This window comes from Molossus molossus, unplaced genomic scaffold, assembly GCF_014108415.1.
Source record: "Molossus molossus isolate mMolMol1 unplaced genomic scaffold, mMolMol1.p scaffold_m16_p_1, whole genome shotgun sequence".
NCBI lineage: Eukaryota > Metazoa > Chordata > Mammalia > Chiroptera > Molossidae > Molossus > Molossus molossus.
The window spans coordinates 107,947,429-107,972,438 of NW_023425344.1; the positions used below are offsets into that span (position 1 = coordinate 107,947,429).

The window sequence follows — 25,010 nt, forward strand, 5'->3', positions numbered from 1 at the left end:
GTCTAGACTTGGAGTTCTCAGAATTCAGTCCTGTTGCCTTTGAGATAGAAAGTATTAATTGTTAAAAACATAAGAGATATAAGTCTAAATTATTAACTTTCTGGGCAATCCAGAAGTCAGTTTATTTTTTTAATTGGGGAAACTGTTTTCCATTGAGGACTTACCTATGAAACCACAAAATGTGTTACATTCAACAAACATTGAGCTTCTGAGCCAGGTATGGAAATACAAGTTTAGAGATTTTCTGAGTAATTCAGACTCAGCCAATTTGCGAGCTCCTATTTTTTGGAGGCTCTGCTACTTACTAGTTATATAACCTTGGCTAAGCTAACTCGACTTCTCGTTGCCTCGGTTTCCCCATCTATAAAATGGGAAGAATAATAATATCTACTTTATTATATTATGAAGCTTAAATGACTTATGTTATAACTGAGAATAGTGCTTGGTAAGCACTATCTAATTAAAGACACACAAACAGATCTTCAGTTTCAGGTTACTAATTCATTATTTTTTACTAACGCTCCATTTCTGCCACACATCTTTAACTAGGTTTTTATTTTCCTATTGTTAGTATAGCACTATACAGATCATTTTAGAACCTGATAACCATTAGGTAGAGAGACTGAAAAACAGAGGAGTTATCAGATTTAGGTTTTTGCCCTCAACTAAAATGGAAGAATAAATTGGCTTGCAGAGTCTGATTACTGACCATACCAGTGAACTAATCTGTGGTCCACTGAGAACAGGAAGCTCTTCCTTGTTCATCTTCCCATCCTTCATTGGTCCTTGCTTGGTGCCTTGCTTTACTGTACTTTTAAAATAAGTGTACCTTATGTGAATTAGCTTGTGCTCACCGGCTCACAATGAAAACCGTTACAGCAAGATAATTTTTGTTTTGTTTTCTCAGACAAAAACCTCTCAGTCACTTCCCGTGAATTAGTCACATGTCCTCAATCAGGAGTTTTCATCAATATTGTACCTGTTTCATTGCATGGAGAGCAAGAGTAACTGGGGTTTAGGGGTGCGGAGAGGCTGCACAGAGTGGTCTGATGTGCACGTGTGCTGGGAGAAGGTCAATGAAGATAAACAGGGTGACTTAAATTTGATCATAAAGTTTGCTTAACAAATTCTGGTGAACGGAAATTTTCTTTGTTCTCCTTTGATGTCTGCATTGCAGTGTGTTTGCTCGTTACATGTTCGCTCTTTACATACGTGCCTGTCAAGACTTTCTCTTGGTTCTTTTTGGTGCTGGCATTTTTATTCATGCTTGATTTATTGATTTCTCCCCTTTGTTAAAAGACCTCAAAGTTTGGCGCACAGATCCTGGCTCCATCTTCGACATTGACCCCCTGGAAGACAATATTCAGTCTAGAAGTCTACATATGCTCTCTGGTACCGCTTGCATTTTCCGTTCCTCCCGGTCCATGTGCTTGTTGTCCTGAAGCTGGAGCTAATCTGAGCTGTAGAGGTTCATTGTGCCAACTGTGTAATGTACATTTTAAAGTTGACGGTTCAAAAAACAAAAAAAGTGGTAGGCTGCTTTAAAATACCATTGATAATTTATGAAAACAAAACTTGAAACGGGTTTTTTAATCCTCACCCGAGGACATTTTTTTTTTTTTCCGATATTTTGTTCATATAGAGTGGGAGGAAGAGAGAGAGAGAGAAACATCGACGTGAAAGCGACACATCGAGTGGTTGCCACCCACACGACCCAACCAGGGCCGGGGACAAACTGCAACCGAGGTACGTGCCCTTAGCGGGGACTGAACCCGGGTCTCTCCGGACCGCAGGTCGACGCTCTAACCGCTGAGCCAAACCGGCCAGGGCGAAACGGGTTTTTTAATATATCCAAATTAGTTTGTTCTAGATTCATTTAAAAAGGCATCTAGAACTTACACCTGCTTTTGATTAGTGAATATGATTTTATAGGGTGTCTGGGCTTTCAAATGCAGTTATTTGGATTTCTCTAAATTGCCAAGGCATAAAGAAGATCTGTTTCATGAAAAACACTGTTACAATATTTTAAAGGTAGATTTAAAGAATTTTATATAAAACAATGGGAGAGGTTACCTATATCGCATCATAGATGATAAATGTCTTTAAAATAAACCTTCCAGTAGCCTTAAATTTTATTTCTGAGTTTTTTAATAATGTAAAATTTACTGTTTTCATAGGAAGTTTATTTGGCTTTTAACTTAGACTGCATATTTATAATTAAAAGCAAAAACCAAATGGTTTGGTTATTAGGTATAGTGAAAGCATGGTTTGCCATTTCAGACTTTCATACTGTGTTTAGCAAATCAAAGCTTTGACTGTTATACAGTTACTTTAAACAATAAAAATAGACATCATATCGCTTAGGTCTTGCCTTGCCCTCTGATTTCTACTTTAGATTTAATTGTTGACATTAATAAAATTGAAAGCCTGAGGCAAAATAGGGATTTTAATACTTTAATAGTCAATTTGATCCACATAATCAGCCAAAAAGTCATTTAAATTTCTAAAAATAAAGAAGAGGCAACAAGTGTTGTGTCCTTGGTGACACACTTGAAAACAATTATTTGTAACCAGCCATTATATTTGATAGACATTTATTAGTTTGCTAATGTTTCCTTAATTCTTGTCGATTTCCATCCCCCAGATCTCTTCTAAAATCCAGATTTAAAAATGAGTATAAATGGTCATTAAGTCATTAATAGAGTTGATACAGTCTATGCTGAAGTTGGGGTGTAAATGTTTAGAATTTATAATTCTGAGCTTTCGGATTATTATTTAATAAGGGATTGTTTTTCCTTCCTGTTTTAATGTTTAAGTAAGTTTTTGTTTGTTTTGCTCTTCAATTCACTTAATCACAAGTATAAATATTTTCCCCCCAATGTAGAAAAGGCGAGTCACTATAGGAGACAGCGGTCTCGATCTCATTCCAGCAGTACCTTTGGTGCAGTTCTTGGAGATGACAAGTCAGAAATGTCCGAGATTTACCCTAGCTTTTCCTGCAGCAGTGAGGTAACAAGGCCGTCTGATGAAGGAGGTATCAAGCATTAAACATTCTCCAAGAAAATGTATTCATTTAAAAAAAAAAAGTCACCGTGTGTTTTTAACACAGTCTTCACCTCTGCACAAGCATTCAGCCTGGACACATTTGAAAATTCTAAATTCTGTTTAGAAAGTTGAGTCCTTTTTTATTTTAATACGACTAATTTGCCTTTTGCATGTTTGTTTTTTCCTTCCTACTTCACTATTTTCACTGTAACTGGATCTCTAACGACAAAAGGGTTTTGGGATCTGCTACTTGAGTCTAGTTTACAGGAGTTATATGAGATGGGTATACACAGCCAGAGTGGAAACTTGAGTTCTGAGAAGTTTGTATCTGATTTCTATTGAGAAAAACCATTTTTATAGTAACATGTGAGTGGCGAAGTGCTTGCTATGAATTGTGTGTGTTTGAATTTTTGTATACATTTGTCGTTAAAGTTTAAAAAGAAGTTGGGTATGTTACTTGGGATGTAAGGGTTGTGGTTTTTTAAAAGAAAAACACTGTTGATTTTTAATCATGTTCTCTATATTGTATATAGAGAACTCACCCCGTTCCTCTACCTTGTCCTGTTTTCTGCATCCAAGCTGGTGGATTAGGTTGAAAACTTTTAGTTGAAATTGTTTTGGATGTTAAACAATTTAATCACAATAAAGTTGTTATTAAATATTTATTTATTTTTATTTTGTTGAGAACATTTACTTTCTACTCTCAACAAATTTTATCTTTTTAAGGATATGATAGTTTTGTGTCATACTGTAAATCATACTTCCTTAAAATTTTTTATTTTATTGTGATAAATATATATATAATATGGACTATGCCATTTTAGCCATTTTAATTGTACAATTAGAAGCATTGATTACATGTATAATGTTGTGCAGACATCAGCACTGTTTTCAAAATGTTTTTATCACCCATCATACTATCTTTTGGTTTCCTTGAAATGGGCTCTTTCTCACTCTGTATGGTGTTCTCCCAGGATCATATCCTGGGATTAAGCACATTAATGAGCACCCCCTACAGCCTGCATAATTGTAGGCTTAGACTACATGTCCTTTCTATTCTCTAGACTCCAGAGCCTTTTTTTTTTAAGGGAAAAAAAAGGGAGTTTTTCCAGAAGATAGTCCCCATACTTTTATTTTATTTTATTTTATTTTATTTTATTTTATTTTATTTTATTTTATTTCTATTGTTGAAAGTATTACAGATGTCCCCCTTTACCCCATTGTCCCCCTCATTTCCACTCCCACCCTCCTCCTAATGTCTGTGTCCATTGGTTGTGCATATATGCATATAAGTTCTTTGGTTTATCTCTTCCCATTCCTCCCACCTCTCCTCCCTGTTAGTCTGTTCCCTACTTCCATAACTCTGGATGTCTTTTGGTCAACAGCTTATTTTGTTCATTATGTTCCATAAATAAGTGAGATTATGTGGTACTTGTATTTCTCTGACTGGCTTATTTTGCTTAGCATAATACTCTCCAGGTCCCTCCATGTCATCTCAAAGGGTATAAGAGATCTCTCTTTCTTACAGCTGCATAGTACTCCATTGTATAAATGTACCACAGCTTTTTTTTATCCACTCATCTACTGATGAGCACTTGGGTTGTTTCTAGATCTTAACTATTGTAAATAGTAGTTCTATGAACATAGGGGTGCATATATTCTTCCTGATTTGTGTTTCAGGCTTCTTAGGATATATTCCTAGAAGTAGGTTCACTGGGTCAAATGGCAGTTCCATTTTTAATTTTTTTGAGGAAACACTATATTGTTTTCCATAGTGGTTGCACCAGTGTGCATTCCCATCAGCCATATGTTAGAGTCTAGAGTCCCCTTTTCTCTACATCCTCACTAGCACTTGTTGTTTGAGGATTTGTTGATGGCCGCCATTCTGTCACGTGTGAGATGATATCTCACAATTGTTTTAATTTGCATCTCTCTGATGATTAGTGACGTTGAGCATTTTTTCATATGTCTCTTGGCCATTTGTATGTCCTGTTTGGAGAAGTGTTCATTCAGGTCTTCTGCCCATTTTTTAAATTGGATTGTTTGTCTTTCTTTTGTTGAGTTGTATGATTACTCTCTCTATGTATATGTATATATGTATATTTTCATTTATCTTCAGATAGAGCAGGGAGAGTAGGAGGGAGAGAGAGAGAGAGAAAAACATAGATGTGAGAGAGACACATTGAGTGGTTGCCACCCACACGACCCCAACCGGCAAGGGAAAAACCGCAACCAAGGTATGTGCCCTTAGTGGGAACCAAACCCAGGACTCTGGTTCGTGGGCCGATGTTCCAACCGCTGAGCCAAACTGGCCAGGGCTGAGTACTCTATATATTTTGAATATTAACTCTCTATCTAATATATCATTGGCAAATATGCTCTCCCATATAGTGGGTTTTCTTTTCATTTCGATGCTGGTTTCTTTTGCCGTGCAGAAGCTTTTTAGTTTGATGTAGACCCATTTATTAATGTTTTCTTTTGTTTCTCTTGCCCTAGGCAATGTATTAGTGAAAATTCTACTACATATGATGTCTGAGATTTTTCTGCCTACATTTTCCTCTAGGATTTTTATGGTTTCATGACTTACACTTATGTCTTTTATCCATTTTGCATTTATTCTTGTGTATGGTGTAAGTTGGTGGTCTCGTTTTAATTTTTTGTATGTAGCTGTTCAGTTTTCTCACCACCATTTATTGAAGACACTGTCTTTTCTCCATTGAATTCTTGTCTCCTTTGTAGAATACTAATTGTGTATACTGTCTTGGGTCAATATCTGGGTTCTCTGTTCTGTTCCATTGATCTATATGCCTGTTCTTGTGCCAGTACCTGGCTGTTTTGATTACAATGGATTTTTAGTATAACCTGATATCTGGTATTGTGATCCCACCTACTTTGTTCATCTTTTTCAAGAATGCTCTGGCTATTTTGGGTTTTTTTTTTTGTTCCATATGAACTTTTGAAGTATTTGTTCTAGTTCTGTGAAATATGCTGTTGGTACTTTAATAGGGTTTGCATTGAATCTATAGATTGCTTTGCATAGTATAGACATTTTAATAATGTTGATTTTTCCAATCCATGAACATAATATGTGTTTCTACTTTTTTTTATATCTTCCTCTATTTCTTTTTTCAATGTCATGTAGTTTTCTGAAAACAGGTCTTTTACCTCCTTGGTTAAGATTATTCCTAAATATTTTATTTATTTTTTGTTGCAATGGTCATTTTTAAAAATGTATTATTATTATTTTTTTTATTCTTCACCCGAGGATATTTTTCTATTTATCTTCAGATAAAGTGAGAGGGGGGGAGAGAGATGGAGAGAGAGAGAAACATCGATGTGAAAGAGGCGCACCAACCGGCTGCCTCTGGCATGACTCCAACCAGAGCTGGGGATGAACAGCAACTAAAGTACGTGCCCTTGGCCGGAATCAAACCTGGGACTCCTTGGTCTGTGGGCCGATGCTCTAACTGCTGAGCCAAACCAGCCAGGGCTGGGGTTGTTTTTTCAGTTTCCACTTCTAAGTGTTCATTATTGGCGTATAAGAATGCCATCGATTTCTAGATGTTAATTTTGTATCCTGCTACTTTGCCAAATTCATTTATTAAATCTAGTAGATTTTTTATTGAGTTTTTAGGGTTTCTATGTACAATATCATGTTGTCTGTGAATAATAACAGTTTCACATCCTCCTTTCTGATTTGGATCTCTTTTATTTTTTCTTCTTGTCTAATTGCTGTGACTAAGACTTCCAGTACTATATTAAGTAAGAGTGATGAAACTGGGCATCCCTGTCTTGTTCTCATTCTTAAGGGAAATGATTTTAGTTTTTGCCCACTGAGTATGATTTTAGCCATAGATCTTTTATATATGGCCTTTATTATGTCGAGATATGATCCCTCTATTCCCACTTTGCTGAGCATTTTAATCAGAAATGGATGCTGGATTTTGTCGAATGCTTTTTTAGCATCCATTGATATGATCATATGGTTTTATCTTTCATTCTGTTTATGTGGTGTATCACATTTATTGATTTGCAAATATTGTACTAGCCTTGCATCCCTGGGATGAATCCCACTTGGTCATGGTGAATAATTTTTTTTTAATGTATTGCTAGATCCTATTTGCTAATATTTTGTTAAGGATTTTGACATCTGTGTGCTCAGGGATATGTAGTTTTCTTTGTTTGTAGTATCTTTTTCTGGTTTTGGAATTAGAAGTATGGTGGCCTCATAAAAGAGTTTGGAAGTTGTCCTTCTTGAATTTTTTGGAGTTTGAGAAGAAATGGATGTTAGTTCTTCTTTGAATGTTTGGCAAAAATCCCCAGTGAAGCTGTCTGGGCCCAGGCTTTTGTTTGCTTGCAGTTTCTTAATTACATCTTCAGTTTCCTTAGTTGTTATTGGTCTGTTCAAGTTTTCTATCTCTTTTCAGTTCTATTTTGGGAGACTATGTGATTCTAAGAATTTGTTCATTTTGCCTAGATTGTTCAATTTGTTGGCGTATAATTGTTCACAGTATGTTTTAACAGTTCTTTGAATTTCTGTGGTGTCAGTTGTTAACTCTCCTTTTTTGTTTCTGATTTTGTTTATCTGGGTCTTCTCTCTTTGTTTCTTGGTAAGTCTGGCTAAGGGTCCGTCAATCTTGTTTATCTTTTCAAAGAACCAGCTCTTTGGTTCCTTAATCTTTTGAATTGTATTTTTTAGTCTCTATGTCATTTATTTCTGCTCTTACCTTTACTATTTCATTCCTTGTACTTTCTCTGGGTTTTTCTTTTTGTTTACTTTATAGTTCTTTAAGTTGTAGGGTTTGATAGTCAATTAGAATTTTTTTTTTTTAATTCTTGAGGTAAGAATATAGTGCTATGAACTTCCCTTTCAGGACTGCTTTTGCTGTGTCCCATAGATTTTGTATTGTTGTGTGTTCATTTTCATTGGTTTCCAGGAAGTTTTATTTCTTCCTTGATTTCCATGTAACCCATTCATTTTTTAATAACATGGTATTTATCCTCCATGTGCTTACATGTGTTTGCTGTAATTTATTTCTAGTTTCCTGCCATTGTGATCTGAGAAGATGTTTGATATGATTTCAGTCTTCTTGAACTTGTAGGGACTTAGTTTGTGTCCTGACATGTGGTCTGTCTTTGAGAATGTCCAATGTACTCTTGAGAAGAATATGAATTCTGCAGTTTTGTGGTGTAATTCTTTGTAGATATCTATGAAATCCATTTGATATAGTGCATCATTTAGAGTCTCTGATTCCTTAATAATTTTTTTTTTGTTTGTTTAGAGGATCTATCCAGTGATGTCAGTGGGGTGTTGAAGTCCCCTGCTATGATTATATCACTGTTGATTTATCATTTGAAGTCCTCCAGAAGTTTTTAAATGTATTTTGGTGCTCCTATATTGGGTGCATATGTTTATTAAGGTCATATCCTCCTGTTGGACAGATCCTTTCAATATTATGTAGTGGCCTTCTTTGTCTCTAGTTATGGCCTACATTTTGAAATCTACTTTATCAGATATGAGTATTGCTACCCCAGCTCTTTTTTCCTTTCTGTTTACTTGGAAAATTTTTTTCCATCCCTTCACTTTTAACTTATGTGAGTCTTTTGTTGTGAGGTGGGTCTGTTGTAAACAACATATATATGATTCATGCTTTCTTATCCACTTGGCTACTCTGCATCTTTTGATTGGTGCATTTAGTCCATTTACATTTAAGTTTATTATTGCTATGTACTTATTGCAATTTTTGTTTATTACGGTTATGCTTGTCATTCTGTTTCTTCTCATTACAGCAGTCCTTTTAACATTTCTTGCAATGCTGGTTTGTTGCTAATATATTCCCTTAGCCTTTTTTTTTTTTTTGGTCTGGGAAGCTCTTTATTTCACCTTCTATTTTGAATGATAGCCTTGTTGGATAGAGTAGTCTTGGATTCAGATCCTTGTTTTTCATTACTTTGAATACTTCATACCATTCCTTCTGGCCTGTAGTGTTTTTGTTGAGAAATCAGCTGATAGCCTTTTGATGGCGCCTTTGTAGGTAACTTGTTGCATTTCTCTTGCCTTTAGGATTCTCTCTTTGTCTTTAATTTTTGGCATTTTAATTATGATGTGTCTTGGTGTGGGCCTCTTTGGTTTTTTCTTACTGGGGTCTCTGTGCTTCCTGAACTTGTATGCCTTTTTCTTTCACCAATTTAGGGAAGTTTTCTCTCACTATTTATTCAAATATATTCTCTAATCCTTGCTCACCTTATTCTTCTGGTGCTCCTATGATATGGATGTTGTTACATTTCATATGGTCCCATAACTCTCTTAAAATGTCCTCCTATGTTTTATTTGTTACTTTTCTTTTTGGTTTTCTGTCTGGATGATTTATTTTCTACCCTGTCTTCTAATTCACTGATCCATTCCCCAGCTTCCTCTACTCTGCTAGTTATTCCTTTCAGTGCATTCTTTATTTCTGCTAGGGCATTCTTTATTTCTGCTTGGTGGTTTTTCATTTCCAATTGATTGATTTTTATTGTTTCTATATCTTGATACATAGTGTTGATCTTCCTCATAATCATTATTCCGAACTCTGCCTCTGATAACTTGCTTAACTCCATTTAATTTATTCATTCTTCTGTGGTTCTCTTGTTCTTTCATTTGGGATTCATTTCTTTGTTTCACCATTTGGCTGTATCAGCAGGGTTTGGAGCCAGTCAAATTTTCCCTGTGAGTGTCTGTGTCCTGCTGATTGTGGTTCCTTCTGCTGGGTTTAGATGAGTATGGAAGGGACCACGCTAAATACCAATGTCTAGTTTTAGTTTCCTGGGTAGAGTTGCAGGCCAAGCAAAGACTCGGTTATCCCAGAGCTTTTGTCTGCAAGATGACTATTAGTCTCAGTTATTTAATGAGCCTTCGGTTATATCCCTCAGCTGAATGAAAAATCCCATAGGTGGGCTGGGTAAGAGGACTTCTGGTCAATGGGCAATTTCTTTCCCCTGGGTTAAAGTCGTTCTGGGAAGGGGTTTTTTGAGGAAGGTGGCCACTGAAGGGTGGGGGAGCTGCTCAGCATAGGAACTTAGGCCTCAGCTTTCACAGTTTAGTCCCCAGAGCCACAAGCCCCACACTGAGAGCCAGGTCCAAAGCTCAAAGCTTTCAGAGGTTATTTTCTGCCTACTGGCTGGCAGGTAGTCTATGGCTGTTAATAAGCTTCAGGTTGCACTTCTCTGGGCTAGGGGGTGTTCTGTTCCTGGGGGAGAGGCAGTTGCTCTCCCCCCCCCCCCACCCACTGGCCAAAGTTGCTCTGGGAAGGGGCTTTTTGAGGAACATGGCTACTGTCTTTTTGGGGAGTGACTCAACATAGAGTTCCTGATAGCTTTCTTCCCCAGTGCCATGAACCCCCAACTCTCCTCACATAGTTCTAATCCAGTTTGCCCTCCCTCTGTTGGAGCCCAAGGTGAGTGGATATAGCTGTAATTTAGTGCACTGGCCCTTCAGGGAAGGGCTGATGTTCTCTGCACCTCTCTGTGCCACACAAAACTTCTGCTCTGGTAATTTTCTCAACCAGGTGTTATGTGGCACCTTTCCCTGTTCTGCCACTCTGTGCTGGGGAGACAGCTTGCGATTTTAACCCCCAACTTTTCAGAGGGAACTGTTCACAGCTAAGACAGCCCTCAGCTGCTGTCTGTTGGCACCCAGCAAACCCTCTTGCACCTCCACAGCTCCTACCAGTCTCGATTTGGGGTCTTCTTTATGTTCTTGGTTATAAGGGTTCTCTCCAGCTGCTCTTCAGTTGGTTTTTCCAGATGACTTGTCTTTATTTTACTTGTAATTCCAGTTTGGTCCTGAGAGATGGTCTCTGTAGCTTCCATTCCCTCTGCTGCCATTGTCATTATCTCCCCCAGAATGTTTTTTTAAAATTGAACTTATTAATATAGGTTAATAAAATTATATAGATTTAAGGTGTACATTTCTACAATACATTGTCTGTATATTGTATTGAGTTAACCACCCCAAGTCATTTCTCTTTCCATCACCATTTATCTACCCGTTACTCTCTCCTATCCTGTCTCACTCTCATTTCCCTTGCTAATGAACATACTGTTGTCTATCTATGAAGTGTTTTTGTTTTCTTGCTTAATCCTTTCACCATTTTTACCAAGCCTCCCTCTCCCTTCCCCTCTGACAACTATAAGTCTGTTTCCATTTTGTTTGGTAGTATTTTATTCATTAGAGTCCATATTTAAGTGAAATCATATGGTATTTGTCTTTTTCTGACTGGCTTATTTCACTTAGCATAATACTCTCTAGGTCCATCCATGCTGTTACAAAAGGTAAGATTTCCTTGCGTTTTTTTGTTGTTGTTGTTGTTGTTTTATGGCTGAGCAGTATTCCATTGTGTGAATGTACCACTTTTTCATCCACTCATCTACTGATGGGCACTTGAACTGCTGACAAATCTTGGCTATTGTAAATAACACTGCAGTGAACATAGGGGTGTATATATTCTTTTGAATTAGTGTCTTTTGTTTTTTTCTTTTTGGATAAATTTCTAGAAGTGGAATTGCTGGGTCATAAGGCATTTCATTTAAAATTTTTTTAGGTAACTCCACACTGCTTTCCACAGTGGCTGCTCCAATTTGCATTCCCACCAACAGTGCACAAGGGTTCCCTTTTATCCACATCCATGCCAGCTCTTGTTTGTTGATTTATTGATGATAGCCATTCTGTAAGGTATGAGGTGATATCTCATTGTGTTTTAATTTGCATATCTCTGGTGATTAGTGACATTGAATATTTTTTTATGTGTTCATTGGCCTTCTGTATGTCCTCTTTGGAGAAGTGTCTATTCAGGTCCTTTGTCCATTTTTAAAATTACATCGTTTGTTTTTTTGGTGTCGAGTTTTATAAGTTTCTTATAATTTTTTTATATTAAGTCTTTATCAGATGTAGCATTGGCAAATATGTTCTCCCATTCAGTGGGTTGTCTTTTCATTTTGTTGATGGTTTCCTTTGCTGTGCAAAAACTTTTTAGTTTGATGTAGTTCCAGTTTCTTTATTTTTTTCTTTTGATTCCCTTGCCTGAGGAGATATATCAGAAAAAAACATTGCTACAAGAAATGTCTGAGATTTCACTGCCTATGTTTTCTTCTAAAACTTTTATAGTGTCGAGTCTAACATTTAAATCTTTAATCCACAGCTCAGTCACTGACACCCCTGGAGTCTGTTCAGAGCTCCACACCCAGCCCAGCCTGCTGACCCCTTAGCAGGCAGAAGCTCTGCAGGGTTGACAGGGAGAACAGAAAGTGCGGCCGTTGCTTTCTCCCAGGCTGATGCCATCTGGAGGGATATGCTCCACCCCAGAAAAATGGAGTCTGAGGTGTGGGAGAGGGACTCAGCACAGGGTGTCCTTGCAGCTGTCCCCTTAGCTCTCTTCTCTGAACCACAAACTTTAGTCTGTCCTCACACAGCTCTAGTCTGCTTCGTCCTCCCTCAGCTGGAGCCCAGGGTGAGTGGCTGTGAAAAAGATTTCCTGTGTTGGCCCTTTAAGAGGGTGCCTCAGTTTCTAGGGTACTCCCATCTCTCCATGATGGACAGACCCTACTGCTTTTCACAGCCAGATGTCATGTGGGCACCTCTTCCAGGTTCTGGTGCTCTGGGCTGGGAAACCTGGCTTGGGCTTGAGACCCCATGCTTTTCAATGGGAGCCCCCTTCACCTAAGATATCCCTCTACCTGTGGGATTGGTGCCAGCCCTTTCTGCATCTCTAAACTTTCTACCTGTTTTGATGTGGCTTCTTCTATATATCCTTGGTTATAAGACTTCTTCAGCTAGTCTTCAGTTGGTTATTTAGGTTGATTGCTCTATATTTTAGATGTACTTCCAGTTACTCAGCCACCATCTTGGATTAGGTAGTCAACAAATTTCAATTATATACTACAGGGTTATCAACTATAGTCACCAAGTTACACACTAGATCTTCAGACCTTATTAATTTTATAGGTGAAAGTTTGTACTCTTTTACCAACCTCTGTATACTTCCCCCACACCCAACCCTAGCAACCACTTCTCTGTTCTCTGTTTCTGTGATTTAGGTTCCACCTTAGTAGAAAGTTTTTAAAGATATCCTTTGTCTATGATTCTGATGCAATGTTTAGAAAATGGTTTTGCTCTACTGTAGATAAGAGAGACATAAGGGATCTCCCATTTTTGTGTCTGGTTATCTATAAAGGGTGCAGTAACTTTTTGATTTGTTTCTGTTTTGGGGGACTTGGGACTATTGATTTCTCCCTTCAGTGTCTTCTGTGGTTCTGTAAGTACAGAATAATGTTGATACTTGATAAGATATATAAAACCCAAAGCAAATATGAGAAACAAATTTTCATCAACCTTATTTAACTCTATCTCAGTTCCTGCTGGAGTTGATGTTTCCCCTAAATGCAGTGTACCGTGGAGTCTTTGTTTCAGCGGTGACCCTTCCACTTCATGTCTGTGCTCACCAGTTCAGCATCCTCTCATTTATTCCTCAAATGCTTAGCCAGTGCTTTTTGTACACCAGCACAGCACTTGGATCTGACAGTGCATACAGCACTGCACAAAGGAGACACGCGTATGTTCTGAGGGGCTTACAGCCTGGTGGGGGACCCTGACGTTAAGCAGATACTTACCCAAGTACTATGTAATTATGAAGAGAATAAGCGGTGTGGCAACCTCAACTTTCCAGGGTCTGAAGTCTTTTACACACACCTGACATCCAGCTTACTCACAACCTTGTTGTCTCTACCAGGAAAATACCCAGAATCTGACTGCTTGCGCCCACCTCTGCCCTCGCTGCTCGTGCCAGCTGCTCCCTCTCTCCTTCAGATCATCACAGTAGCCTCCTGACTAGTTTTCCTGCCTCTGCTCTCGCCACACCATTCTGCCAACCCTCTGCCTTGGTCTTTCTCTACCTGGCAGCCAGGAGGATCTTTTTATTTTGTTTTATTAATTATTTTTTTATTAAAATATAATTAATATATAATATTTTATTAGTTTTAGGTGTATAATATAGTTAGTCAACATCAAAATGTCTAACAAAGTGATCATCACACTAAATCTAGTAACCATCTGTTATCATCAAGGTTATTATGATGTGATTGACTATATTTCCTGTGCTGTACTTTACATTCTGTGGCTTATTTATTTTGTACCTGGAAATTTATACCTCTTACACCACGCTCAAAAATTAACTCGAAATGGATCAAAGACTTAAATGTAAGACTAGAAATTATGAAACTCCTAGAAGAACACATAGGCAGTAAATTCCTTGACATTAGTCTTAATGGTCTTAGCAATATCTTTTTGGATACATGTAAAATATGTAGATATGTTAATATGTAAAATGCACAAAGAACTCAACACCGACAAACAAATAATCCAATTAACATGGGCAGGGGACCTGAATGGCCATTTTTCCAAGGAAGACATACAGATGGCCAATAGACATAGGAAAAGATGCGCAACATCACTAACCGCCAGAGAAATGCAAATCAAAACCACAATGAGATATAACCTCACAGCTGTCAGGTTAGCAGTTGTGGAAAAGACAACAAAGCCTAAGTGTTGGAGAGGATGAGGAGAAAGAGAACCCTCCTGTGTTGTTGGTGGGACTGTAAATCGGTGCAGCCACTGTGGAAAACAGTATGGAGGTTCGTCATGAAATTAAAAACAGAAGGATCTTTTTGAAACATAGATTGGATCATGTCACTCTTCTGCTATCATTTCACTGTGAATATAACCCAAATCCTCACCATCACCAACAAACTCCTCACCCTATCTGGGCCCTGGCTGGCACCCTGAACTCATTTCCTGCCCTTTTCTATACACTCATCCACTGCTGCCATCCGGGTCTTCCTGCTTTGCTCAGACCTTCCAAGAAAGCTCCCACCTGGGCCTTTGCACTTCCTGTCCCCCTGCCGGGAACACTGCCCCTCATCCCAGACATTGGCTTGCTTTGCTCCATTTTCTCCACAGTTCTGCTCAGATGTTGCTTTATCGGAGCGACCCTAACTACTAGAGATAAAATAGAACCGCTTCCTGTGCTTGTCTGTCCCTTGACCTTGCTTTTTCATTTGTTTTAGCACTTGATACCACCTCTCTCTTTCTTACTAGGATGAAGCCCCGCAAGAGCGGGATGTTAGCTGATTTGTTTACTAATCTATGTCCAGTTCTTAGACTAAGCACTCAGCAAATATTTGGTGAAGGAAAGAAAGGGCCAAATTAAATGATTTTCTGCTTGTTCTTTTTAAAATTGAGATATAATTGACATAGAACATTGTATTAGTTTTAGGTGTACAATAAATTAATACTTGAAATACTAAAACTACCTATATAAATCTAAGTATGATTTAAAAAAATAAAATTCTGCTGTGTAAGGCTTTTAAGAAAATTCTTTCATTTTTGTTTTGACGATGTTTGGATGTGTTTAAATAACATTAAAGCATAACTGGAAGAAAGCCTAAAGTGGAAACATTCCCAGTGTATACTTTTTTCTGGTGGGGAAGGAGAAGAGTCATATCCATGACATCAGTTGCTTTGAAATTCAGGGTCCCCTTTGAAATGTGTCCTCTGCTGGGCCCTGGTGAAGAGGTGCTGATTGACGCTGTAAGAAAACGAAACGTCTATGGTCATGACAGCTGTTTGATGAAAACCTTCAGTGTCTGTAGTAGTAACAGTCAATCATATGCATTTGTTTAAATCCCACTCTAGAAATTGAGAAGAATTTTAGAAAAGTGCGTGTTAGTGGTGAGATGAAGAAAAAGAGACTTCTGTAGTACTTCGAAATGCCACTTTTTTGTCCGGACTTCCTCACCACTTGGTCTGTGTGCACGGAGGTCATTTCACCTTGTTAGGCTCGGATTCCACATCTGCACCAAGAACGATGCGGAGCAAAAAGCTCTCTAAGATCTTTTGCATTTCCGAGGCTGAGTACCATACATTTAAATGAACTTTTATTTTTTTTCTGTACCTCCTGTGTGTGAGAACATGCTTATGTCCTGAAAGTGATCTGTTTTGCTTTGTGGATTAAGAGGCTGGGCAATTGTGAATCATAGTTTTAGGCTCCTTCTTCTGAGCCAGAGAAAATTCTGATTGTTAGCACAAAGGGTTAGACGATCAGCTCATTATCTTGAGGCAAAAGTCCAATGTTTTCATCATTCCCATTTGGTTTTCATGAGCATTAACATAGAAGCCTTCTCTTTTACGTTTTTTTTTTTTAATCATTGTTTCGGTTATGTGTTTCTCATGATACTTTCCCATCTCGCTTTGATTGCTGAGTATTTCCATTTGCTGATGTGATTATTTTGGGCTTTCTTTACATTTCAGTCTACTTTCCAAGATATTAAGTTATCAAAGGGTTTTCATTTGGCATCTCTACTGTGTTACTTTGATGCAATAAAGGAGGCTTTTATTTAAACGTCATCGAATTTGGGGTTGAATTCTTGAACAGTATTATTGGAAATCATCTTTATTGCCTTTTGGTATTACATTAGGTTAGCTTATTTTGATTTGACACAGTTCCTTAAGTGGCAATAATCCTGATGAGTTCTGCTTATTTCACTGCGAGCTTTTCTTTGATCTTCATGTTTGTCTTCGGTTTACTTGCCTGACACATGTATTTGCCTCCTGGTCCCAGTTCGTGTTTCCTCAGTCTTCCTTAATTTACAGTGCTGTGTATTGCTAGTGTTTTTATATTTGCAATCCCATCCCTTGTTTACCCTTTTCAGTTTGAAATTGCATTCAGTTTGCTTCAGGTATTTTATGTGTTTCTGTCTTCCTCTGGAGCATGCAAGTATGATGATAGCAAAGGAAAAGCAGATATTTTCTTTTGACATTTCCAGTGTTTCAACCTTGTGAATTTTTCCATTTTGCTGTGAAAGAAACTTCTTGGGATGACCTAGTCCTGTGTTAACTGCTGGAAAATGAGCTCTGGGTCCTGTGACAGCCGGAGCTGGGTTGTGCTTCTAGCTCTCCATCTCGGGGACTCTCAAGAGAGCCTAGTTTGCAAGTCATGCCTCAGGACACTCTGGAACGCTCCATGCAGGAGGCATACCAAGAGGGCAGTGCAACAGTGAAGTAGGCAATTGTCCTGGTGTTTTATAGACATCCATAACTCCATCTGTTGTGTTCATTCACCAAACATTTATCTAGTATCTCCTACATGTGTGAGATGCTAGGACCACACACAAAAAAGGACAACAGTTACTGTCTTCGAAGAACTCATGCTCTGGTGGGTGAAGCAGATACATAAACCCATGGCATTCAGGAAGGCCGATGAGGGAGTAATGCCTCAGCTTAGAATTAGCCAGGCAGAGAAATGGGAAAGGAGCGTTTCAGGCAGAAAAGTAGCGCATGAGAGAACACAACACACTGGAGACTTGGTGTGTTGGGCGCAGCTGGAGCCCAGGGGCTGTGTGCGTCTGGGAGCTGGGCTGAGGAGAGGACCAGAGCCAGAGCGCCAGTGCTGAGCCACGTCTCTTCAGAGACAGAGTTCTGATGAACAATTTCAGGGCACTTTCTGTGGGCTTGATTCTGTGGGAGACTTAGAAGCTCTTCAGAGGACCCGTTACCCACTGGTAGGTAGTTGAGTCTCTGCCTGGGGAGTTTATCTTAGAATCCAGTCTGCACTGGATGATTGAAATCCTACCAAGAGCTTTCTGAGTATGTGGCCTCTCTCTTTGTTGACATTTGTCATTTATGCAGAAGAGCAGACACAAAACAAAAGCACCTTCCTACACTATGGACTCCTCGACTCCAGGCAAAAGAGCCAACTGTTGGATGTTTAATAGGCATCTCACATTTTATGTTTGGAACCAAAATCTTATTTCCTATCTTAACAAACAAGCAAACAAACAAACATACATCTGTTCTTGGTTTTGTTCACCAACTCAACTGATGACACAATCATTCACCCTAATACTTAGACAAAACCTGTGGAATCAATCTTATCACCTTTCTTCCTCTCACGTTTCACATCGAATCCATCTGTAAAACTATTGGCTCTACTTTCAAAATGTATCTGTCCCAAATCTAGCCACTTCTTGCCACATCTGCTGTACCCGGCATGAATCACCATCCTGTCTGCTTGAGACTGCAGAGACAGGCACCTGGTCTCTGTAATTCCATTCTTGTCCCCTTCAGTCTGGCCTCCACCCGGCTGCCAGTGATCCTTTAAAAGCCAAAGAATTGATAGGCACGTATGCACAACTACCGGGCACAGACATTGGGTGGGGAAAGCAGGCAGGGAGTGGGAGCGGGGAGGAGAAGGTCCATGGGGAATAAAGGGGGACACCTGAAATACTCTCAATAACGATGATGATGATAATAATAATAGTCATAAAAATAAACCCTGCACCAGATCTCATTCTGTTTTTGCTCAAAATACTCTAATGGCTTCTGATCACATTTTGACTAAAAGCCGTGGTCTGTGGTCTGCAAGGTTTTCCAGAGTCTGGCCCTTGTTCCTACCTCTCATTTCATCTTCCGCCCACCACGCAGACCCCCCGGCCATGTTAGCATGCCAGGGTTCCCCCACGTTGGGCCTTTGCGGCCATTGGTCCCTTTGCTCACTTCCTTCAGGTCTCTGATTAAATATCAACTGATCAGAAAGTTTCCTTGATCACACTACATAGAAAGCACTCAACCCTCGTACACTCAGAGCGTTCTACCCCCTTACCCCTGTTTTTTCTCTATAACTTTTTTTTCAGCTTTATTGAGACATAATTTAGAAAAATATACATATTTCATGTATACATTTTGATGACTTTAGACATGTGCATACACCATGATACCATAATCACAATCAAGGTACTAAACCACCTCTAAATTTCCTGTGTTCATGTGTGTGTGTGTGTGTGTGTGGGAGGGGGGCATTGTAGCAAATACATTTAACATGAGAATCACCCTCACCATAAAGTGTACAATACATTATTGCTTTCTGTAGGTACTAAGGTGTACAGCAGACCTCTAGAACTTGTTCATCTTGCATAACTGAAACTCTGTACCCACTGAGCCGCAATTTCCCTTCCCAGCCCCTGGCGCCCACCATTCTGTTCCGTGCCCTGTGAATGACTGTTTTCGCTACCTCTTCATAAGTGAAATCATGCAGTATTTGCCCTTTTGTGACTAGCTTATTTTACTTCACATAATGTCCTCATTCATCCATGTTGTTGCAAATGGTAGGATTTTCTCCTTTTTAAGGCTGCATAATATCCCATTGTATGTATATGCCGTATTTTCTTTGCCCATTCATCTTTCGGTGGTCATTTGGGTTGTCTTTATTCTTGGCTGTTGTGAGTAGTGCCCCAATAAACAAGAGGCCACAGATATCTCCTTGATATCAGGGAAATGGAGATCAAAACCACAATGAGATATCACCTAACATCTGTTGGGATGGCTGTTATCAAAAAACCAACCAAACAAAATAGACAAGTGTTAGTGAGGATGTGGAGAAATTTGAACCCTTCAAACTGTTGGTGGGGATGTCGAATGGTGTGACAACTATGGGAAACTGTGGAAGGTCCCCCAAAAAATTAAAAATAGAATTGCAATATGACTCAGCAACCCTATTTCTAGGTATAGATTCATAACTCTTTTTACTGCCTGATATTTTATTATGTGTTAAGTAGTTTATTTGTGCAGTGTTTGTGTCTACACCAGAATATAAACTGTATTGGAACTGAATCTTTCTGCCTACTTTTATTTTCTATTCTCTAACTAACACCTGCAATAAATAGTACCTGTCTTACAGTAGATACTCAATAATCACTGTTGACTATATAAACATATTCAAATTAAATTTGATCTGAAATATAAACAGTTTTGCTATATGTATTAAATCACTAAAACTTGGCATTAATCTTTATAAATGTCTACTTAAAACTAATTTGACTTGGGAGTTACAGTGCAATAGTAATTCTTACTATAATTTCTTAAAAAACAGTAATATAATATGTGTCACCAGAATGTAACATTGTACAGTAAAACCTCAATGTAACAAACTAATTTGGGCAAAGGGATGTCCATTAAAGCTAAAGTCCTTTATATACTAAAGTAGATTTTCCAAATTGACAAATTACTTGGTTTACCTTTTTTTACTTACGTATACACATTTGTGTAATTGAAATGAAATATGTATGAACAGTTTAATTTCACAGAAGTTTTCTATGTGTATTAGAGTAATTTTAAATTTATACTTAATAGGTCTAATAAATGTGGGCATTCACCAGTCACCTCAAGTAAAACGTACAGGGCTGGGCCATATGGGAACATCGGGGCACACGTCACAACTGCTGCAGAAAGTCACACCATGTGACAACAAAACCAGTTATTGCATGCAATGTGGTGTGATCACATGCTAACCATTCCCCAAACATTGTTTATGAGTGGTGACTCTTAGATTTAAATATGTAGACTATAGTTGTAGATATGTAATATTTATGTATGTCAGAATTACTACAGTTTTTTTTTTTTCCCAACATATGGCCTATTTGCTAAAATTTTTTTTAAAAAACAGTAAATTAGTAACAAAAAAATAACCAGTTGATTTAATTATAAGCAAATCTTGGTTAAAAGCATTTTAAAATTAACAGGGTGTTATTTTCACATATGACATACAGACTGAAAATTTTTCTGTTAAATCTGAAGTCCGTTAAATCAAGGTCCACAAAATGAGGGTTTACTATAATCTATGTTTATTACAAAGTCTGAGTCCACTAATGACCTCTCATACCGAGAAATCAGTAAATCATTCCTATATTAACACTTCTGTTTTCATATAAATACTTCTCATCTTAGTGTTTTGTGTATTTTAATTATGCCATCTGTTCTCAGTAGGGGCTCAATAAAGTAGAAATGTACATCATAATTATGAATTCATACCTTTTATGACTTCTATTTCAGTGTATTGTTAGATTGCGACCTCTGTAGAGACAGAATGAATGTGTCCTGTAGCTTCCAGTACCTAGTCCAGGACCCAGAGGGCTCAGTGAGTAAATGGTAAATAAAAGGAAGCAAAATGCAAGAAAAAATCATCACTTTCCCAGACTCAACAAAGACCACTAGGATATGCCTTGAGTTCCTAAGAACAATAGCTGTCATTAAAAGTTAAATTTGCCATTAAGTTGAGAACAGAAATATTAAAGGAGGACACAATAATAAACTATTCATATATTTTGAAAGGGATGTGTATTCAACCAGCGGTGTTTCAAAATCTCTTTTAATACTGTGAATAGAATCCATAAAGTTGCAATCCCTGCTCAGTATTCTCGGTATGTTTTTCTGTCGATTCTCGTTTACCATTGAGGATTTATGTTTTGTGATTTATCGATGGCATTCTGCCCAAGTTTAGTGTTACTGGTTTTCAATCATGAGCATAGTTTTAAAATTAGATAACCAGAACAACATTCCAGAAAATACACTCCTCAGTTTGATTTCCTGGTCTTCATTTAAAATAAACTTGCCAGTGTTTCTAGTTTAGCCACTACTTCAGTTTTGTGATTACTAATGGACACCCCCTCAGTTTCCCACTCCCCCCCAAATCCAACTCCTTCCTAGCCTGACTTCTGAGTAGAAAATGTATTCAACAGTAAAATCTCAGATGGGTTATTTCCCCACTATTTGAGTAATATTTCTGATCTGAATTTGAGAAGGTTGTGAGTGTCAAAAAAGTAATGTTTCAGTGTCTACATTTAAGTGTAGGAATAGAATTGATGATTAAACACTAAATCTATGTGATGAAACTAATCTATAGGAAAATTAATGATTCTTTTATAATGTAAATCCAATTAGTAGAATATTACATGATTATATTTTGCCATCTAGCCGAAAAATAAGCACACATTGTACAATTTTAGGAAATTGTTACAAATTTTAGTTAGTTCTTTTGCTCCCCCAAGAAAAAGGTTTAGGATTCTGATCGAATTTGAAGCACGTAGAGGAACTCATGGTCCTCGTATCAATAGACTCGGAATGAAAGAAACGTGGTAAGTTTCCTTTTCTGAGTGTGAGGTTGGGGAAAGGATTAAATACTAATGAATAGCATCTGTTCCAAGATGCACATGTGTCTTTCATTGATTTGCAAAAATTAAATCAAAGATTCCATATGTGTAAGAAGGAGAAACATCTGACACTTAAAGTAGCAAACAATAAAACATTAAAAGTATATTTCCTGTGCAGCTGAGCTGACTGGGAAAAGGGGAGGTTTGATCATCAGGAGAAATATAAATGTGACTGTAGCATATGCACCAAGTGAGAACACCTTGGAAGAGCTTTGTAAATTGTGAAGTGGCTTACCTGTAAAGGAGGGAAGACGTGTTCTTGTTTTTCATACTGGTGAACATTCACAGTGAAATTGGAAATAGTAGTTTTTCATTTTTTATGGATCGAAATTGATGTCCAAGTTGAATGATAGACTGAGCACACATGCATATTTATGTATTTGCCTTATAAACAAAACAGTCAAGTCATAACACTATTTTCTGCAGACATGGATGTCCCCACTCTCCCCCACCTTCCTGTTTCATCCAGGCACCCCGCATCCTTCTGCCCCAAGCCCTAGGCTAGTAAGTCATGGGGATTGGATCCTGACTTTACAGAAACTACTTAAAATTTCCATGAACGGGTACTGCTGGCTGACATATTGAGTTTCTGCATTTTGTTTGTTCATTATCTCCCGTGGCCCAGGCTTGTCACATTGCTTCTCTTGTGGCCAGATTCCCTGCTCCTTATTGCCCAGTCTTCCCTTGAAAGTGTTGCTGATCTGCCCAGGCCATGCCTTTCACACATTCTTTATGGCTCTTGATCTTTTTCACCTCATTCCTGACCCGTGTGTATTGAAGTTGTTGTTTACAAGTCTGTCTCTCAAGACCTAGGACCTTACCTACATCCTGTCTAGATGTCCTTGTAATCGAGTGCCTTTGATCACAGTGACCCGTTGCTCACCTCCCTACCTCTGCCTAACTGTGACTCTTTAGCCACTTACCTTGGACTTGGAGCTTGGGCTCTACGAGACCCGATGGTTCTTCACATTCATTGCCCTACATTTCTCTATCTCCAGGTCATGTCAGGGACGCATTGAGTCAGTTTCATATATGTCTATTGGTTGAAAAACAAAGCTCACTCAGAAGTGTAATCAATACTGAGCTATGTCTATATGCTGTGTTTATGTGGCTTGCCCCTAAGGGTGTCTAACGTGAAACTGTATTTGGGAACTCCTTGTGGATTGATGATATTGCCACAAAGTTGAATTGATTAGCATAAGAAAAAAATGCATAGTCCAGTTTTAAGTCTTTAAAAATATATTATATATATATATATTTATTTATTCAATAAGTATTTACAGGATACCCTCTGCTATGGCATTATGAGCATTTCTTTCATTGTACTCGAAAGAAGAATCTTCCTGTATATTGCTTTACACAGTATTTGCAGATTTAGTCAACAAGGAAAATTGGGATTTTCTTTGAGCTGACTTTTTAGTCATGGCATAATTTGTGTCCAAAAATCTAGACTTGGCGATATAGTTGATCTAAATGGAAACAGTCTTCCTGTCTACCTACTGTCCTTGAGTTCTTTATTGCTCTCATCTTCTCAAAGAATTGGCCCCAACTGTGTAGTTCTTGTCAGGAAACTACATGTGTATCCATACTGTACATTCCTTTATTTTCTTTTTTGTTTTGGAGGATAGCGTGTGTGTGTGTGTGTGTGTGTGTGTGTGTGTGTGTGTATGTGTGTAGACACAGATATATACCTATACCTTATGGATTTTGTGCCATGAGAATATTATTAAAGACTCTATAATTTGGGGCAGAAATGATTTCTCTTTGCTTTAGTGAGAATCCTGCTTATATTTGTGGTTTGGTTTATAGTTGCAGGTTGGGGAGTTTATCCTGGCTTAAGTAGCTAAAAATTAGAAACAAATTGGAGAAAAAAATGTGCAAGTTGAAATTCAGATCTAAATTTAGGTGTAAATTGGCTAGATTATTCTGAGATAAAATAACAGATATTCTTAAACCTCTAGTTCTATTCAAATTATATGTCTTAGCTTTGTTCTGTCACAGAACATCCACAAACCAGTTAGCTTTGACATCAGAACTACTGCTTTGGTGGACAATAATTTAAAATATAACTAATTTTGTGTTTTTTCAATCATTAGGAACTCTAGAATCCCCAAACAGAATTTTAGAAGTTCTCGAGACAACTAAACAAATATATAAATGCATGGTCAAAAGTAGTCTATATGTATGTGTACTTCTAAAGAGTACGTAATCTGTATGTTTTCTTTTGCAATTTACAGGTAATTTGAAATCTTTAAATATTCCACTTATATTTGATTAAAGCAGCATTATAAACGTGACTGCTTGAGTTTAGGGGAGAAAATGGTTAAATGATCTCTTGGATTTAATTGTATTTTTAACTAAATTCTTAGCATGTCTGTGGGAAAAGAGCGCGTCACTATTCCGATGCTGACTTGGGGGAGTAACGTCGTCAGCTGTGTTCTACAGAAGGATTTTGAACATTGTTAGGAGGCGTCGTCATGCGGGTCTTTGTTGCTCGCTGAGAAAGTGGTTGAAGTCATATTAGGAGATCTGATTTGAGCACAGACTTGAAATTATTCATGCAGGAGAAGGTGACTGAATGACAACTGCTCTGGATAAAATAGGACAGCATTGGCAATGGGAAGAAGGAACAAAGATTTAACACACCCATCAGAGACTTATCAGATGCTAAAATGATACTTAAATCGAAAAGCCATGGTTCAGAAATGATTCTACTTTCTGTGATTTGGGCTTGCTTTTCCAAAAGTGAGTGAATTCTTCTCCCTGTAATTTCTTCCAGAGATGGTCTGCACACCTCACCAGCCACACAGACATAATCTTCTTATGGGGTTGACACATAAAAATGCCAGTGACAACCAGAGTCACCTCTGTGGGCATAACCAGCCGGGGTG

At 38.0% G+C, this 25,010-nt stretch overlaps 1 protein-coding gene across 1 annotated transcript in view; it reads left to right on the forward strand.

The window, feature by feature from the left end:
• The window catches only part of NEBL (nebulette), a 113,813-nt gene that overhangs the window by 75,273 nt on the left and 13,530 nt on the right, over positions 1–25,010 (forward strand). The window contains 2 exon segments of the mRNA XM_036277383.1: positions 1,300–1,392; positions 2,885–3,034. Of these exon segments, the coding sequence (XP_036133276.1) occupies positions 1,300–1,392; positions 2,885–3,034 (243 nt within the window).